The sequence below is a fragment of the Pseudorasbora parva genome, chromosome 2 (assembly GCF_024679245.1).
Source record: "Pseudorasbora parva isolate DD20220531a chromosome 2, ASM2467924v1, whole genome shotgun sequence".
Classification (NCBI taxonomy): Eukaryota; Metazoa; Chordata; class Actinopteri; order Cypriniformes; family Gobionidae; genus Pseudorasbora; species Pseudorasbora parva.
Window position 1 is genome coordinate 50,092,633 of NC_090173.1, and position 18,408 is coordinate 50,111,040.

Sequence of the window (18,408 nt, forward strand, 5' to 3'; positions counted from 1 at the left end):
GACATTTCGTTTTTTGTTCGCGCATGCGCGTCTTACCCGGCAGTGAAACTCCCTTATTCACACAGGTGAACAACAGCAAAGCAGACTCACAGATCGTCCCGATATCAGAGATTAAACATGGGCAAAGGTGGCGGAACATTCGAGAGACTGTTGGGTATGTATTATATTTGATGGTTTCGTCGATAATTCAGACTGACAGGCCGATGAGTCCGCTAATGCTAACATTAGCACAGCTTGAATAGATGCGGTAATGTTAGCCCTCCTCATTTATTGTCTTTATTTTTCCCACCGGACATTCAACACACAAATGAAACGAACTTCAAATAGTGCGGCTACCCTTTTGAGTTCAGTTAAACTTTATGGTCTTAAACATCAATTATCGTATGTAAGTTTGTTAGTAACGTTAGCGCATCGGAGCTAACGGTATTTCCAGGCCTCTTTTTCACAAGCTACAAAAATCATTAGCAAGTGTTTTAAAATAATAAATCATGTATGCGTTTCTACCATTAAGTACTCTGTATTGTGTCATTGACAAAGTCATTGACTGTGAATTAAGTTTGAACTCGCTGTTAACCAGGCAATTAACGTTATACTGCTCGTTCAATTAGCCGTGTTGTGATGGCGTTGAATATAAATATTTATGTTTGCAGTTGCTCACACCGTTTGGAAAAGTGTGATTTGAGGATTTTGAAGCTGTATTTGAATGTATTTCCGTTATTCACAGTTGGTTCTTTCTGTGTTCTCGTGTAATCGAGAGCTATTGTAGAGAGAGGATGTTTTGGCTTATTTGCATGCATTTTTTTCATTAATTTCCTGCTTAACACATTAGCTCCACTTCTAAGGCTTCACACATCTATCTATCTATCTATCTATCTATCTATCTATCTATCTATCTATCTATCTATCTATCATCATCGTCTGTCTGTCTGTCTGTCTATCTATCTATCTATCTATCATCGTCCGTCTGTCTGTCTGTCTGTCTGTCTGTCTGTCTGGTCTGCAATTGATATATTGACTAATGTGTGTAACGTTACATTTTTCTTTGATTTTGAATTAGGCAGCATTGAAGATATTGCAGTCATTTTAAAGTATTAAAAAATGTGGAATTTGTATTTTAAGTATGTAGGCAAATGCTTCTTGTATTGTTTTATCGGTGCATATATAAATGAATAATAATATTAAATATCTGTTCTTCCTTGTATTAATTTAGTGGAAAATAATAGTAAACATAATTTTCTAGCAATTTTCAAAGTTTCATCTCAAAGTGCTTTACAAGAATACAAAATAATCATATAAAAGCAAGCTTAAGAACTGTGAAAAACATGACTAGACTCAAAATAAATAAACATCACATACAATATATTTTTTTAATCTCGTAGTACCTAGCCCTAAAGTTTATATTGCTAAAAGTAAATTATACAGACAACATTAAAATTAGGCTATATTTAATTTTTGGTGTTATGTGAAGATAAATATTTGATTCTATGTCGAACCTAAACCTGGACTTTTCCTCTTCCTTTCCCCATGTTTTTTGTAAACAGTCCTTGAGAGAATTGTTTCTGATCAGACATGTGCTCATTTACAGATAAAGCTACCAGCCAGCTGCTGCTGGAGACCGACTGGGAGTCCATTCTGCAGATATGCGACCTCATTCGGCAAGGCGATACGCAGTAAGAACATAAAACATTTAGTCATGTTTGCATGTCAGTGTAAGAGCATGAATCATAAATATTTTCTTGACTTCCTTATATACTGTTTTGTTATTTCCCACCACCAGGGCAAAATATGCAATTGGTGCCATCAAGAGAAAACTCAACGACAAAAATCCACATGTTGCGCTCTATGCTCTCGAGGTAAGTGTCATTAATCTACATATGTAGAGCACTGTAGACCAGGGGCTTTCAAACTAAAGGGGGAAAGTTTAGAGTGGTCTACTCTGCAGATCTACTCTCACAATCAATCACAACAGACTGAGACATCTGACCAATCAGAACAAAGTAGACCAATCACAACAGAGTGGCCTATCTGGATGCATGAACACATATTATAGGAGACCTCCAAAACAAAATGAGGAACCTTTAAAATAGCACAACAGGGGACTTTAATGTGGGGTTCATACATGGTTAATACAAAATATTTTATTACAATTAAATAAATATAAAATTGTGCCCCCCGATCAGTCAAGGTCATGTGTGTAAGTCAGCATTTGCTTGTTAACAGGTCCTGGAGTCAGTGGTGAAGAACTGTGGGCAGACCATTCATGATGAAGTGGCATGTAAGCAGACGATGGAGGAGCTGAAGGAGCTGTTCAAGGTGATTGCTGCTAAACTCAACCTCTATGTCCTGTAGACTGTTGCTTTAAGAGTCATTGGAACCGCCTTGATGATCTTTCCAAGTGGGTCAGACCCAGTGACTCATGCTGCACTGTACTTCCTGATTGTGTCATGGTCGTCACATGTTCATTTGGCTGAGGGGAGTTCCAGCAGAAGGCAGAAGCTAAAAGTTGCACTTGGATTTCTTTTGCTGATTTTCTGAGATAGACAACCACAGAGAAGGATTTGAAGTGGTTTAATAGAGCCTTGATATTTTGTTGTTCTTCTGTTTTTTTTTTTGTGTTTTTTTTTTTATGAACTGGTTAGGCAACTTCTGAGTTCAGAGCTCAGATGTTGTTATTTAAGCCATTACTGAGAGAATATGACTCTTCTGTGTTTAGAAACAACCTGAACCGAATGTGAAGAACAAGATCCTCTATCTAATCCAGGCTTGGTCCCACGCCTTCCGCAACGAGCCCAAGTACAAAGTCGTCCAGGACACCTATCAGATCATGAAGGTGGAAGGTAAGATTCATAAACACAAAGTGCATTGCTAAAGAGCATTCATGCCTTCAGCAACTTGTAGTAACCGAAATTATATGTATACAAAAACTTTTAATAGCATTTAATATAACGTTTTAATAGCAGTGTCAGCTAGGACTGAGCGGTATGGCGATATATATCATTACCACAGTATAAAATGTCTATCGTTATAGATTTTGCAACAGTATGTAAATTTGTGTTTACTACAGCACTATTGGCTATTTAGAGTGATGAAATGCAGGATTGAGAATATAAAGAGCAGGACTTTCTTGATGTTAAAAAGAGTTAAGCGCAGTACATCCTGAAAAGGAAAAGTGCCCGCACACAAAGCTCATAAAAATACAATTGACGAGTGTCTGTGACGCATTAAAAATACTTTTTAACTTGTTTATTTTATTGTGCAAACAGCAGAACATACAGAATAGCTCAACAACAGAACCTAAATTCACACTAGAGCCCTTAATTTATGCCCGAGCCCGATGGGACCCGACTTTATTATGCCCCTAGGACCGGGCTTCGGGCCAATTTTCACGTCATACCTAAACAAAATATAACTACTTTGACATTAAAAACAAAACTGAACTATTTTAATGACTGCAACAATGTAAGCCAATGTAAGCCAGTCAGACTCGAGCCGAGATTTTTGATAAGCTGTCGGACAAAACCACACTACGAAAAGCATTAAACAAGGCTTCAGATGACACTGATGCCCGGGGAATACAGAGAGTACGTCTCGCTAGAGCGGCCAGCCTCGGGAAGCGACTTTCATTTGCTTTCCTCCCCCAGTCAGGAGCTTACTACTGCTGTATTGTAATACCACATAGCTTATTTTGCACATAACTTCGGCACCCTCAGCGCTGACTGACACATTGTAAGAGCGTGCACAGAAAGCCATGTCTCTCACCATCTGTTCGCAAAATCCGTTCTTTTTCACGTTTTTGTGCTTGAATGGTTGAATACACGAGTAAAATGCCCATTGTATGGGCTCAGGTTAAAGTAAACAGTTCAGTGTAAATTGGTTGTGTAACCGTATAATGGATCCATGCGTTTGGTCTTAGTGACAGAAGACTAATAAACCTACTGTTATCTTTTTCATTGAAGGAGTCAATTCTCTTTTCCACTTTATCAACTTTAGTGTGTAATGTTGCTGTTTTAGCATAAAAATGATCTGCAGGTTATAAAGCTCGGGGTCCACTATAAAGGGAGATTTTATTGAACAGAATCCACTTTTCAAGAACTACAATGAGTGACTCGTTTGGACTACAATGTGTTTTTTGTATCTTGGAAAACCATAATTACTTGTTTAAATAATCTCTGCCCACTTAATTCTTTTCCTACCCTGTTTTCAAAACGCATTTGTTTGACCTTCCTAAGGCAGACAAACTTAGAGTAGGTAACTTATTTTAAACACTGTTCCTGAAACCAAAAGCTTCTCCTAAAATGGAGCAGTTCCCTCTTGGTTGGGACAGCCTGTTGTTTGTGGATCACAACTTTTATTTGAAGTTGAGTTTTCTATTAACCATTCCAGTTATACGTTTTATGTAGTTGCTATGATGTAAACAAAAGTGGTAAGCGGTGCCTATCACAACACACTGGGCCAGCTAACCAATTGCAGAACATTTTGTATTTCGGAAGGAGGGTCTTCATCAAGACAGGAAATAATGTGTTTGGGTCAGAATGGGGAGAGATGCTGTAGTAATATAATAAATAAATATATATATATATATATATATATATATATATATATATATATATATATATATATATATATATATATATATATATATATATATATATATATATATATAATTTTTTTCAACGATCAAGCATTAAAGATTCTAGTACACCCCAAAAACAAAATCAAGACTTTGTAAAAGGGCATAAAAAAGTCTGTTAAGAATTTTTTTTTGCTTTAAAATGAATACATTTATATTTAATTCATACAGCGATGACTATGTAATGTTTTATTTTTACATTTGATTATGAAATGTCTGTCCTAATTCGAAACTACATGTTAAATAAACATATTGTACTTGAATAACTTAATTTAATTCCTATTTTTGTTATTTGCCACATTGTTTGCAGTTCCTTCTTTTTTCCGAAATTAGATAAAATATCACAAAAAATAAATGTATATCATGACATAAAATTTCTCAAATTGTGAAATAAAAAATATTGTGAGTTTGGTCATATCGCCCACGCCCATCCCTTCATTCAAGTTTTAGTGATCGACCGAAATTTGACATTATGTGCAATTGATCAGTGCTTTTTTTAAAATACTTTGTTACAAACTCCCACTTCAACAACAATACAGAATGCTAAACATGCAGTATATGTGAATGTAGCATTTCAATTATAATGACTGCTGTGACACTTTTTGTAAAGAAAAACTATCGCTTCTACTTGATCAGGTCATGTCTTCCCAGAATTCAAGGAGAGTGATGCCATGTTTGCAGCAGAAAGGGTGAGGATACCTTTTGAGTCAAGCGAATACATTCTGCACACTCTGGTGGTTTGTCATCAGTGTGTCATGTTTCTCCTCCTAGGCCCCTGATTGGGTGGATGCAGAGGAGTGTCACAGATGTAGGGTTCAGTTTGGTGTTATGACCCGAAAGGTACATACTGCTTCTTTGATAATGCTTTATAAAGTTTATGAAGTAGCCTATATTAGTGTTTCTCAAAGATGTCCTGGGGACTTCCACCGCTGCACATTTTGTTTGTCTTCCTCATCTAACATTCCTGAATGATTCAATTCATCTGCGCTTTAGTATAGACCGCAAGACTTGACCTGTGTCTGAAATTGCAGCTATTTGTAGTGCACTCATTCAATCCCATAATGCACTGCAATGCAGCTGAATCATCATTCTGTCCATTTTTTTCTAAACTGCTGGTCCAATAGGAGTGCAGTGTAATATCATACAGGTATGAATTCCTTTTCAATTTAATGAAAATTGTTCAAGATACATATTTTTTTCTAGTTTGCTGCATTTTAAATAATTATTGAAGAGCAAGCACAATTTATGCATAAGCAGCAGCCCTTCCGATGCACTTAGTGTCTGAATTCACTCTTTCGTTTTCATTCACTCCTTCAAGTGGACTATATTAGTGGTGTAATGAAGGGAATAGTGATTAGGGAGCAATTTCAAACAAGGCTTCAAATTGGGTTTATTTGATGAGGGAGACATCCAAAGTGTGCTGAGGTGGGCGGTCCCCAGGACAGGTTTGAGAAGCGCTTACCTATATTTGCTGATCTTATGATGTATAATGGCTGGTGGCTCTTCATTCAGCACCACTGCAGGGCATGTGGGCAGATTTTCTGTGGGAAGTGTTCTTCGAAGTACTCAACCATTCCCAAGTTTGGCATTGAGAAGGAGGTGCGAGTGTGTGAGCCCTGCTTTGAGCTTCTCAACAAGTGAGTATATGTGTAGAATGATACCTATAATTAGCTATGTTTGCATCCAAACTTGTGAATTTAATATAAAGTTCCATCCCAATGTGGTCAAGAGAACAAAATCATCACTTCCTGGGAAATTGGCATAAAATACCTAATAAAAATGTGAATTTGCTGCAATCGGGGAAGCCACTGAGGCTCTTTTTTTCCCCTCCATCATAAATGATGCAGCTCAGAGCGCACGGAAAGATACTCAATAAATGTGGTTGTTTTACCTTGCATTCGGATTAGGGCCGTCACTTTTTATTCGATATTCGAATATGCATTCGAACATGACATGAAATATACGCAATCATGTGAGGTGTTTCTGGGAGGCGTGTCTTCTTATCGGATAAAAAAAAGTCAGTCTCAATTCAGTTTTTAAAATGTAGTTTCATCTTGATGTTCTCCCAAATTCTTATAAAATAGGTGGATAGAAACACTGCTACTTTTTTTCATTTAGTTTTTGCTGTCATGATGCCTATAAAAAAATCCTCATTTAATCACAAACCAAACAAAAAGGTACACCGTAAGAATCTTCATACTGCTGTCAAATTTTGAAATCAAGAGTTGAGCATTATTTTTGGGGTGAGGAGCTATTAGTGAGTTATTAGTTTGACATACTACCATTCAAAATAGGGCTGAACGATTAATTACATTTGCAATAATCCAATCTAGTGAGAAAGTGTTTTGTGTTGACTAGGGCTGCATGATTGACTAAAATCATAATTGTCGAATAATTCCCTTGAAATTGTAATTACGATTATTAATTATGATGATCACAATTTACATTGAATGATGTTTTGAATAGCTTTATACCATTGTTTGAAGCAACTGAATGCCATATTTTTGATATGGAAATTAAAACAAGCTTTTCTATAGCATTAAGAATCAAACATCAACTATACATTGGTTTAGGTTTCCTCTCTAAATAAAAATAAATAAAAAATTTGTTGAAAATTACAAAATATGCATGGTACAGCAATAGGGACTTTCACACCAGGTAATTCTAGACACTTAGTTATAGGAACTGTGCACCAGGGTTGTTCCCCAAGAACTAAATGTCCCCCTAGGGTCATTTCCCTGGTTGTAATCACACCTCCAGTAGGAACTCTGAATTGACGTAAGCCACATTTGTTTTGTTTTTTAGTTTTATTTTGACAGTATTAGCTGAGCAGAAATATTTCATAAAGAATGAGAGGTCAATTTATCACTGATTTTTATATTTCTAACATTAGTTTGTGGAGTAAATATATAAGCTATGTACATGGCTTTTTTCAAAATGGAAAATACAAAGTAATTTAGTTAATTTCAGCAGAATATATTTAAAATGTATGTTACCTGTTATTGGCCAAATTCCCCAACACGTCTCCTTGTGCAACGTTGGTCATAATCACATCAGAAAAAAAACCTATAATGAAAACTAGGCGAAATGATGAGAAACAGAAAATTATTAATTAATTGCTGAGCTGGGTCTTCAGACTTTGCAATCAATTACTTTACCTCACCTCACGATCTAAGGCCGGAGACACACTGCAAGCGTGGCGTTTCTGTTGCGTGTCAGCCGCGATGCGGCTGCCTGGCGTTTTCTCCTTGCACACCAGAAGCGTGTCTGACGTGGTGCTGCTGCTGCTATTAATGTACAGGGAAGCCCTATACTTGATGTTAAATATAAATATATTGCCTATTGATACCGCAAAGAAAACGTCGGCAGTAGCCTATTGACCACATATCTATGGTATTGACGGCAAAATAGGCTACAGAACATTTTGTTCTGTATTGACAGGTTTAATATTTCAAAATTGATAATTGTTTTTTTTTTATTATTACAATTAGGCCTATATATGCATTTATGTTAACCTACAGACTTTCAAACATGAAAATGTCATTTATTAATATGTATTCGTGTCAAAATGGCATATAAACATCTTTTCCTATGCTATTTTGCCTGGAAATGCTTCCAACACGCTCGCATGTCGAGTGAAAAATAGGCGTCTCTTCTATTTGAAGCATGCACGTGTTTTCCGCGCGGCTCGGACCGCGCGTGTCACGCAGGCAGTATGCCAGCTCTAATCGGTTAACATGGGAGCCGAAATAAAAACGGACACGCCACGCAGCCGAGACGCTCACGACACGTTTGCAGTGTGTCCCCGGCCTAAGCCGTTCGATCTTTTGTCACATCACATCCCTATACGCTAGAAGGCTATGCAGTCTGTATCGGAAACAGAATTGATTAGTTCACTTTGTCTTTTGTCATGAAAATCAACGCCTACTTCTAAATTCCAACTTTGGCCCCGCCCACTGGAGTGTTAGTGAGATGACGAGGAGAGCAGAGCAATACAGGATCACTGAACTATATAAAATTAATTTCCGAAGGATCCTAATGCTAGAAATGTGATTTTTTTTTTTAAACAATCTGAATTTCTTATCAGCATTATTTATTTGTATTCGATAAATTTTACTGTGGATTCTTTGGTAAATCATTTGTGGCGCAGGGCTTTGCAAACAGACTTTATACGATATTGACTCTGCAGTAAGGCCACAACATGCAAGTAACCGTGTTAATTCAAATGCCTGATGATTGAACCAGAAGACTTGAGAAGTGAACTAATTATTTCTGTTATAGGATGTTGCACCTGCATGGTCAACACAAGATGAACGAATCAATCTCTGAGACAACGTGTTCTTGAGTCATACTAAAGAATCATTCAAAATGAACAAATTGTTAATGATTGTTCCATCACTAGTGTATAACATAATTTACTCAGAACACCTCTGAAATGAGAACGAATGTGTGCTTACCCCATTTTGCAAGAGTGGTTAGTAAGAATTGGCCTTAATTACACGCAGTATTTTCAGGATATTTTGAAAATCTGTAATCAATTACCTATCAAATAATTTCCTTTAGACTGGAGTGAGATGAAACCAGTACAAAGCAAGTTGTTGTTTGCTACTTGACGATTTTATTAAATTGTATATGTTAGAAAATATTAATTAATATAAACTTTTAATGCCACTTTTTTACTGCTACTTTTAATATTGATTTGATTATGTACCAAAATAATGATCAGGATCTTATCTTAAAATGCTATGAAAGTGGAAATAAAAACACTTTTTTTTGCAAAGAGGGCAAGAAAGGATAACAGTGAGAATGACAGGTAATATATGTGTCTGATAATTGCATAGCCTATATATCCTTTGTAAGAGGTTGTAAATTCCCAGCAGTTCAGAAGAAAATGAGGGGCCAAAAAAAAAGAATGAACAACCAAGTGTAAACAATGAGGAACAAAAGAAACAAGCGTCAAGGTAAGATATCATGTATAATATGAGAAATCAAAATAAGATAAGCAAAAATCACAAACTGCTTCTTTGCATTTATTTTAAATTTATTTTCAGCTCTGGGCAAAACCCTGTTAACATATAGGCCTGGCCTACAGGAAAGAACAGTTTAGGTTTAATCTCGATTATGCTGGTCATACTATTGCCTGACTTTGTTGAATAATACAGAAGATAAAGAGATTTAAAGGTGCAGTGTGTAGTATTTATGAGGATCTATTGACAAATGCCAGATAATATACATAACTATGTTTTCAGTGATGTAATAAGGCCTTCCATATTGCACCGTTGTTTTTATTACCTTAGAATGAGTAATTTCTATCTTCATACAGTGAAGTTTCCATTTTGCTCTGTTATGTTTCTACAGTAGCCCTAAAGGGACAAACTGCTATACAGAGCGCTAGCTACTCTCTGCTCTCTCTTCTGACCACATCTTTGTCCTGTGCCTCCGTAGCTTCTCTATGTGCTTCAAAAGGGAGGGATGAACGCTGGGCGGTTGCAATTCATAACCTCACCACTAGATGCCACTAAAATTCACACTGCACCTTTACAAATAATCGCAGTCAGACTTTTTGGTTGAAAAAAATTGCTTATTTTCCAATCGTTCAGCCCTAATCCAAAAGTTTGGGGACAGTATATATTTTTTTCTTTAATGAATTCTTTTATTCAGCAAGGATGCAGCGACGTGTTAGTTCACCCCAAAATTTTAATGATCCCATGATTTACTTAGTCATCCTAGGTGTATGTGACATTCTTCTTTAAGAGGAATACAGTCGGAGTTAATGTCCTGGCTCTTCTAAGCTTTATAATGGCGGCCCAAAAATGTGCATCCATCCATTATTAAAGTAATTCAAATGGCTCCGCTGGGTTTAATAGAGTCATTTTGAAGTGTATCGATTCGTTTGTATAGGAAAAATATCCATATTTAGCAAGTTATAAAGTGAAATATCTAGTCTCCGCCAGAATGCCTTCCATATTCGCATTATGAAAGAAAGAAAGTGTAACGCCTCTCGCAGTTCAAAATGCTTACGCTATGTCTGACGTACCACAAACCCATGGATTCGCTTAGGAAGGCCTTTATTAAAGGTGCACTATGTAGTATTTTTGCAGTATAATATGCATAAACCACTAGGCCAGTGTTATATATTTGATTCAGTTGAGTACTTACAATATCCCAAATGTTTCTAACTATTTGTAAATTGTGAGAAAATTGCTATTTTAACCATAGAACCGGGACATCTGAGGGAGTCTCCTGTCAATAGCGTCATATCTGCGTTACTCTCGGTTTCCGGTTTTATTCTGCAGAAGCGCTTTACTCTTAGCAGTGTGAACAAGCGCCACAGCAGCCGCTGAACGAAGACACAGAGTAACGTCATAACATCATTTTAAACACACTTAAATGTGTCTGATATGATAAACAGAGCAGCGTTACCACATACTCATGACCGGAAAAGAGGAAATGGCGCCTGTGACTGTGTCCCATCATATTAAAAGTCCCGCTGCTCGCAAGACATGTGTTGTTCATCTCATTAACAATCGCTCCAGCGGCCTTGCTCAGCTCCACAACACTCAGTCCTGCTCTGCTTCACACTACATTAACATTAACGTCCTATTTTCTACTGGCTGTGAGGTGAAGACCACATGTCCCAAGATGCTGCGCTCAAACTTGGCGTCATCAAATTGCTCCTTTGTTTTGAGTAGGCGCCCTCTAGTGGACAGAAAAGTTGCATAGTGCACCTTTAACCCCCTGGAGCCATGTGGAGTCTGTTTATCATGGATGGATGGATGCACTTTTTTGGTCTTCAGATTTTGTCTCCCATTCACTGCCTTTATAAAACTTGGAAAAGCCATGACATTATTTAATATAACTCTTTGATTGTTTTCCTCTGAAAGGAGAATGCCATCTACATGTAGGATGGGTTGAGGGTAGGTAAATCATGGGGTAATTTTTGTTTTTGTGTCAACAATCCCTTTAAATTGATCGAAGTGACTGTTGCTGGCTATGCATTGTCCCGTATCAGTCACTAATGACTCGTCTCAGTTTGGTTGTCGCTTATGTAGGCATCTCACTAAGGCAGCTCACTAGGTTTTTGAATGTTGCTACTTTGACCCCCCTCTTTTGGTAATTTGTATCTGTGTAATATTATCTTTGAGTTGTCCCTCATGTTCATAAACCTGCTGACTTCCAGAGATTTACCAGGTTGATTGTGTCTCCTAAACCCTCCTCTTCACCAGCCACCCGTCCCTCTCTCCCCCTCCTAGAAAAGCTGAAGGGAAGGCCGCCAGCGCTGGGCAGTCGGAGCTTCCCCCTGAGTACCTGACCAGCCCTCTGTCCCAGCAGTCTCAGGTAGTGCCCACCGAAGCAGTAAGTAGTTACATTTCATAGAGGGCTCACACTTATGGGCATCACAATTATGAAGCATACCACCAAAATGTATTGACACGGACAATAAAACAAGAGTTCAATCATCGCCAGTTTATTTGGAACTCGGATGCAAAGCAATTTTGAGGCTCATGAGTGAGAGCACAAATTACTGTCTAGTTTGTGTGCTTACTATCAATCCCATTCCAATCAGTAATGAACACAGTTTTTAAAGGGGAAGTGTATCATTTCTGTGACACTAGTTCGACCAAACAGTATTGCTGAAATTGTGACTGTCTGTTTTCAGAATAGTTGATTTATTTGCCGTTAATAGTGTGTGTTCACACTTGTAGTTTGGTTCACTTGGTCCTGGTCTGCTTTAGTGTTCACATTGGCCTTTTTATCACCAAACCTGATGATACTCAACATAAAGGCATAGGGATATGTTCTCAGCCTGATTGGTTGGCTTTTATGATATATTGCCTATTTTGAGATTGAATTTGTTGAACATCCAAAACAATGCTGTGTGCTGGGCTAAATGCGCTCGTTGTATGTGCGCATCTACGTATGATGGTACTTTGACCTGCTTAGAAGTCTTAAAGAGATTATAAAATGTGTAAAGGGGCCAAAACGGCAGCAGGAATCCCTTCATTCAACACACACAAACCAAGTTATGTTCTGACCCCTGTACCAAACTGTGATGGGCAACATCGCGACTATTGCGAGAAAAACAGGTATGCTTGAGCAATCTGTCCTTTTAAGGGTCTCATCTTATGACATCATGTCCTGGTTTTGGTTCATATTTCAGTCGGGCCGCACCAGAGTTTTAGTAGCGGACCGAGAACCATCTTTTCAGTTATGCTTTTTACTTAATTTGAATACAGAGCTGTGTGGAATGTGTGTTTAACTAAACATTTTTGTGAACAAGTAAATAAAGATTTCACATTAGTGGATTTAAAAAGCTGTCTGTGGTTGGCTCAGTGCTCAGCACAACCGTGACCTGTTTTTCCGTTCATTATAGGTCATGGATATTCAGCTTTTTAGTCAGTAAAAGTCAAAGAATTCGACATTTTGATTAGAGTGGGAACCCTGATTTTAAAACATGAAAGAACAATTGTGATTTATTACTTAAAAGTAAAGTTCTGATAATTTATGTTAGTTTTAGTAGTATTATTCCTTTAAGACATATCTAAATTCTACTGTACAGCAGTAATATATTTGTCAAGTTAAACCAAACTTTTATTTTGACGGGTTGCCGTGCAGACCTTTGAGTTTCTGTGTGTTTATGATATGACAGTAGATTTTCTCAGATAAAATGGTAAAATGCTGATGAAGTGGCTCTGGAGATGAAGTTCATGCATTCATGTCCTCATATGAGACGGCAGAGATGGAAACACGTGACTATCACATGTGATTCAGTGTGTGTGTGGGGTGTAATTTAAAAACAGCGCATCTGTGCTATTATTTCACACAGAAACACACAGGACGTGCAGGATTCGTATTTAAATAGTCTTTTTGCGGTTTAATATTCACAGACACTAGTATATATCACCAGATGCGTTCTCAGGTACTGAAATTTGGCACCGATTGATTTCATGTGAAGCGGTCTGTAGTACCGACGTAATTCGCCAGTGCCCTTAAATATACTGTGTTTAGGACCCAGCAACATCTACTATCACAACAAGCCTAATTCACAGCAGTTTCACAGCAAAGGTAGAGCCAATGGTATGTCAGGCAAACAGACAGATTGTGGTTTTGTTTGGTGCTGTTAACGGTGTAGAAATGACACTCTTCACCTTTAATATAGATGTACAGTATATCATTGATCATACAAGTATTAGTGTTGGTGTTTTTTAATTTATTTATTATTTTTTAAACCTGTCCGAATTTAGTGAAAGGCAGTGATTTGACCCCACTAATCAATATTCAATCCAATTTAAATTTAGTTTTTTTTTTGTCATGTCCTCAAACTGTCCCCTTTTTTTTTCTTTTTTCACTAATAATATAGTATAGGGTTATAATACTTGCCAATATTGTTATTAAAATAACATGAAAATACAATTTTTATATTTGTGCGTTGCTAATATTTAAATTAAAATCAATTTGAATGTGAATGTGTCCAGCTCCCTCTCCCCACCTCCCTGTTGTTTCGTCCTGACCGCATCTCGCTGCTCTGTTCCTCAGATGCCTCCGAAAAGAGATGAGGCTGCGCTGCAGGAGGAAGAGGAGCTGCAGCTGGCCATCGCGCTGTCTCAGAGTGAGGCGGAGGAGAAGGAGAGGATGGTGAGACGTCTACAAGCTAAAGCTGCTGTCAGCAGAAATCAAGGGGCACATGATGATCGTGTTTTTGTGTGTTTACAGAGACAGAAGAACCCTTACTCTGCTTACCCCAAAGCGGATCCCACCCCTGTGACTTCCTCTGCCCCTCCTGTCAGCACTCTCTACTCCTCACCTGTGGTAAGAGGCCTTCATTCAAATAATGAGTTGAAGATAACATTTATTTTTAGTGGGTAAAGTGCTCCTCTTTTTACATTTCAGAACTCATCCGCTCCATCAGCCGAAGATGTGGATCCAGAGGTAAAAACTATTATTTTAAAGGAATAGTTACCTTTACTCATTTAGCAGACACTTTTATCCAAAGCTACATACAATTGAGGAATACAAGCAGCGTTTTGACTTTATATCTCGTAATTCTGACTCGTGTTTCTAATTCTGTCCCAAGTGGCACACTTCATGTGCACTTTCGGTCTTGTGGACTTAAAATGGTCGCTGTGTGCGTGTGTCCGTTAAGTCCACAAGACCGTAGGGTGTCCCATTTGTCATTTAAGCTTAAAGAAGTGTGCTCGTGAGTGCCCCCTTTGCGGCTGCCATGCGCCCTCGATGCCCACTTCAGTTGAGCCCGCAAGTTTGCGAGCTACGCAAAGGACTTCTACCCGGCAGTCAAAGCAGCATTACGTTGTGAAAGTGCAGACTTAGAGGAAGACCGTGAGGGTTTAGGGTGTCATTTGGGACAGGGCCAGAGAAGCGATCAGTCATTGCCTGTTGATCATGCCTCTTGTGGTCTGATTGGTTGAAGGACTATCCAATTGCGTACAGAGTTATTTGAATAATGCCAGTTGATCACGTCCCTTGTGCAGTAGAAAATACAAAGCAGACTCCTCAGATCAATGTTCAGTCTTAAAGGGTCATGAAACCCCAAAACACTTTTTTTGAGATGTAAACAGATATGTATAGGCTGCACATCATTGAAAACACTAAGGGTACTCATTAATGGTATTCATATGTGAAAATAGTTATTTTTGCATTTTTCAGAGCGATTTCTGTCTTCCGGTTTGAAAAGCTTAGTCGGAGCAACGTCACAAATGCTGACGTCAGCACGGCCTTTTCGGCCCAAGTATGGGCTGCTGGGCACATGCTGACGTCGACCGCTCCGAGCGATTCTCGATATATATTCATGACATAAAGCTCATTCAGTCCAATCCCTGGGCTGTAGTATTCATACAAGATAATTTAGTTAATATGCATGAGACAGTCACTTCTGTCAGGCTCGTCTTCCATCATTATTGTAGAGATATGGTGGAGAAGTTTTGGAAGCAGCGTGCGGAAAAGTCACGGAGGAAAGCTAGGCGTTGTGCTGATACGAAGTAACGTAAAGGGCGCCGAGCGAGCTGTAACCGGCGCCGTCTGTGGAAGCCTTTGCTACAAAGGCTCGGTAAAGTAAAATTCACCTGAGGAATCGCACGCCGAACCTCCAACCGTTGACTATCTATGTCAGGAGTGCAAAATAACCAATCTGTAATCTGTAGGCTATTGAACAAAAGCCACGTCCTCTCCGTTTTATTTGTGGTCACAGCCATGCACTAAACCGCATGTGTTCGGGCTCTTAGTGAAACAGTGTGCATATTTGGACAAATATAGATTTAGCTGCCGAGTGATAGACAGCGCGGATCGTCACGGCAACCCAGCGCGCGTCGCTCTGTGCTTCAGATGCGCGGTCGAGACTATGAAGCCTCAAACCTCTTCGCTTTTACACCGATCTAGAATTACACATCTCTATCACATCGCATGTTGGGTGGTTCACATTCTCTTATCACGTCGGCGCGTTGTTCATCTTGCCAAACAGTGTGCAGATTTGGACAAATATAGTTTTATCACGTTTGCAAAATATTTCGTCATGCAGAATAACATTTATTTTCATTTCTCACTGAATTATGCTGGTTTGAATATGAAGAGCTGAATGATTTGCGATCTCTGCTGCACGCCACTCATAGCTCTCTCATTCGCTGTACTCATCCCTCATTTAATCTCACTGTGGTAAACAATGCCAACGTGAACCAAGAACATGTCTCAGAACCGCTGTAACTGCTGCTGTTGGTATCGCTAATCTTAATGCACCTACTGACACTCCCCTATTTATGCAAACTTTCCCTCTTTCCACACAATACCATCCCACCTTTTCACAGTCGACCACTCCCCTTTTAACAAGCTTTTTCAAATCGAAGGTGTGAAAAAACACCGCTGCAGCAGGGGGGTTTCATGACCCTTTAAATTGAGCTCGGCCTGGTGATGTAATCTCACAATTGTGAGCAAAGAAAATTGGGGGGAAAATATTATACATTGTTTCATTCTGTGGTGGAAACAAGCTTCCATACTCAAAAATACAGTAATATTGTGAAATATTATTGCAATTTAAAATAACTGGTTTCTATCATAATATATTTTAGCACCCTATGAAATCAGTTTTATTTTTCCCAAATTCCTTTTTTTCCATAAATTTTTTGGGATGCCATTTTAATGGTTAGATAAAATTTAAGTTATCAAAAAGCATGTATAATTAATTGAAATCATGAAACGTATAATTTATTAAAAGTTGAAAAAAAATTACATGTTTTAGGTCGCTATGAAATCTGTTTTATTTTTACCACATCCTTTCTGGGTTCTATCTCAATGGTTTAATTCTTAAAAACTATTTATTTTTTATTACATTTTTATGAATTAATTTATTTTAAAAATAAAAATACTTTTTCAGGAATTCTGTGTTGAGTATTTTACATTTCTGGCAATCAAATTAAGGCATAAAACATTCATTTAATCTTTTATCATATGAAATTAAGACAAAAATGTGCTGCACAACAGAGCTTTCATCTCATCAAAAATTGTATGAATTCTGTGAAATTCTAGCCTAGAAATCTAGACGCACCCTAGCGGCAGCAAATCTAATCTGCCGCGAGTGTCGTCTAGCAACTCTCAATACACATCTGAGCTGTAAAAACCAAACTCTGGCCGGGCCAATCACATCGTGTATAGATTCGGTGGGCGGGGCCATAATGACAACGGCCGAGTTGCGTTTGTGTGCTTCTTGTAAACACAGAAACTGGCGAACGGCGGTCTTTCAAATCAGCTTTGACCGTGACTCTAGAAGACTTGGAGTTAAGCTTTTCTCTGAGAAAAGAGCAAAGAACGGCACTGAAGTCATTCTTAAAAAGGGAAGATGTGTTCTGAGTTTAGCCGACCGGATATGGCGAATGTTTAATTTATTAACTAGCTCCGCTTCACGTTGCTCTGGTTGGTGTAGCGCTATCCTATCGCGTGCAGAGGGAGTTTGAAAGACAACCGTTTATCCCGCCCCTCGGATTGAGCCCTGTCTATGGTGAGTTTCCAGACCAAACATCTTGCAGTCCGCGTTTTCTGCATTGCAGAAATCACAGGGCCCTGATTTTGCTAAATTTTATTTGTTCCTGAGATGGAACGCTGAATTTCCCATGTCACTACTCCAGTCTTCAGTGTCACATGATTAGGGCTTCTTTCATAGAAGTTAAAACGCACTATGTGTATAAATAGTACCTTCATTTTTTCAGCTGGCCCGTTACCTGAACAGAACTTACTGGGAAAAGAAACAGGAAGAGGTTCGCAAGAGTCCCACCCCCTCTGCTCCTGCTCCCGTTTCACTGCCAGAGCCCGTGCCAATCAGCCAACCGGTGGAAAGCCACGCTCCAGTCCAACCCATCAACATAGTGGAGGTACTTGGAACTCTGAAATAGATAGTCATTTTATTAACGTTATGATATTAATCATGTTCTCCATCCACTGAATATCTTGTGTCTGTTTCTTCAGCCGCAGTATCAGAATGGAGAATCAGAGGAGAACCATGAGCAGTTCCTGAAGGCCTTGCAGAATGCCGTCACCACTTTCCTTAACCGCATGAAGAGCAACCACATGCGTGGCCGCAGCATCACCAACGACAGCTCTGTGCTCTCTCTCTTCCAGTCCATCAACAACATGCACCCACAGCTGCTGGAAATACTCAACCAGCTGGATGAGAAGAGAAGTGAGTCCCCTGTGCATGTTTGTTTTTTTTAGGCCCATTTCCACATGGTGTCAAGATTCATGAACAGTCCTAAATATAGATGCAAACTGGGCTCCAG

At 38.6% G+C, this 18,408-nt stretch overlaps 1 protein-coding gene across 11 annotated transcripts in view; it reads left to right on the plus strand.

Annotated features, from left to right (window-relative positions):
- The window catches only part of hgs (hepatocyte growth factor-regulated tyrosine kinase substrate), a 31,720-nt gene continuing 13,312 nt past the window's right edge, over positions 1 to 18,408 (plus strand). The window contains exons 1-15 of one of the 11 annotated variants that reach the window (XM_067423470.1): positions 1 to 154; positions 1,586 to 1,670; positions 1,778 to 1,853; positions 2,221 to 2,313; positions 2,714 to 2,837; positions 5,267 to 5,319; positions 5,402 to 5,470; positions 6,143 to 6,267; positions 9,508 to 9,591; positions 11,857 to 11,986; positions 14,168 to 14,266; positions 14,345 to 14,440; positions 14,522 to 14,560; positions 17,842 to 18,003; positions 18,098 to 18,311. In XM_067423470.1, coding sequence (XP_067279571.1) covers positions 118 to 154; positions 1,586 to 1,670; positions 1,778 to 1,853; positions 2,221 to 2,313; positions 2,714 to 2,837; positions 5,267 to 5,319; positions 5,402 to 5,470; positions 6,143 to 6,267; positions 9,508 to 9,591; positions 11,857 to 11,986; positions 14,168 to 14,266; positions 14,345 to 14,440; positions 14,522 to 14,560; positions 17,842 to 18,003; positions 18,098 to 18,311 — 1,486 coding nt within the window. In that variant the 5' untranslated portion in view covers positions 1 to 117. Of the gene's footprint in view, positions 155 to 1,585; positions 1,671 to 1,777; positions 1,854 to 2,220; positions 2,314 to 2,713; positions 2,838 to 5,266; positions 5,320 to 5,401; positions 5,471 to 6,142; positions 6,268 to 9,507; positions 9,592 to 11,856; positions 11,987 to 14,167; positions 14,441 to 14,521; positions 14,561 to 17,841; positions 18,004 to 18,097; positions 18,312 to 18,408 lie in introns of all 11 variants that reach the window. The other 10 variants (XM_067423483.1, XM_067423496.1, XM_067423516.1 and 7 more) reach the window with 10 other exon arrangements.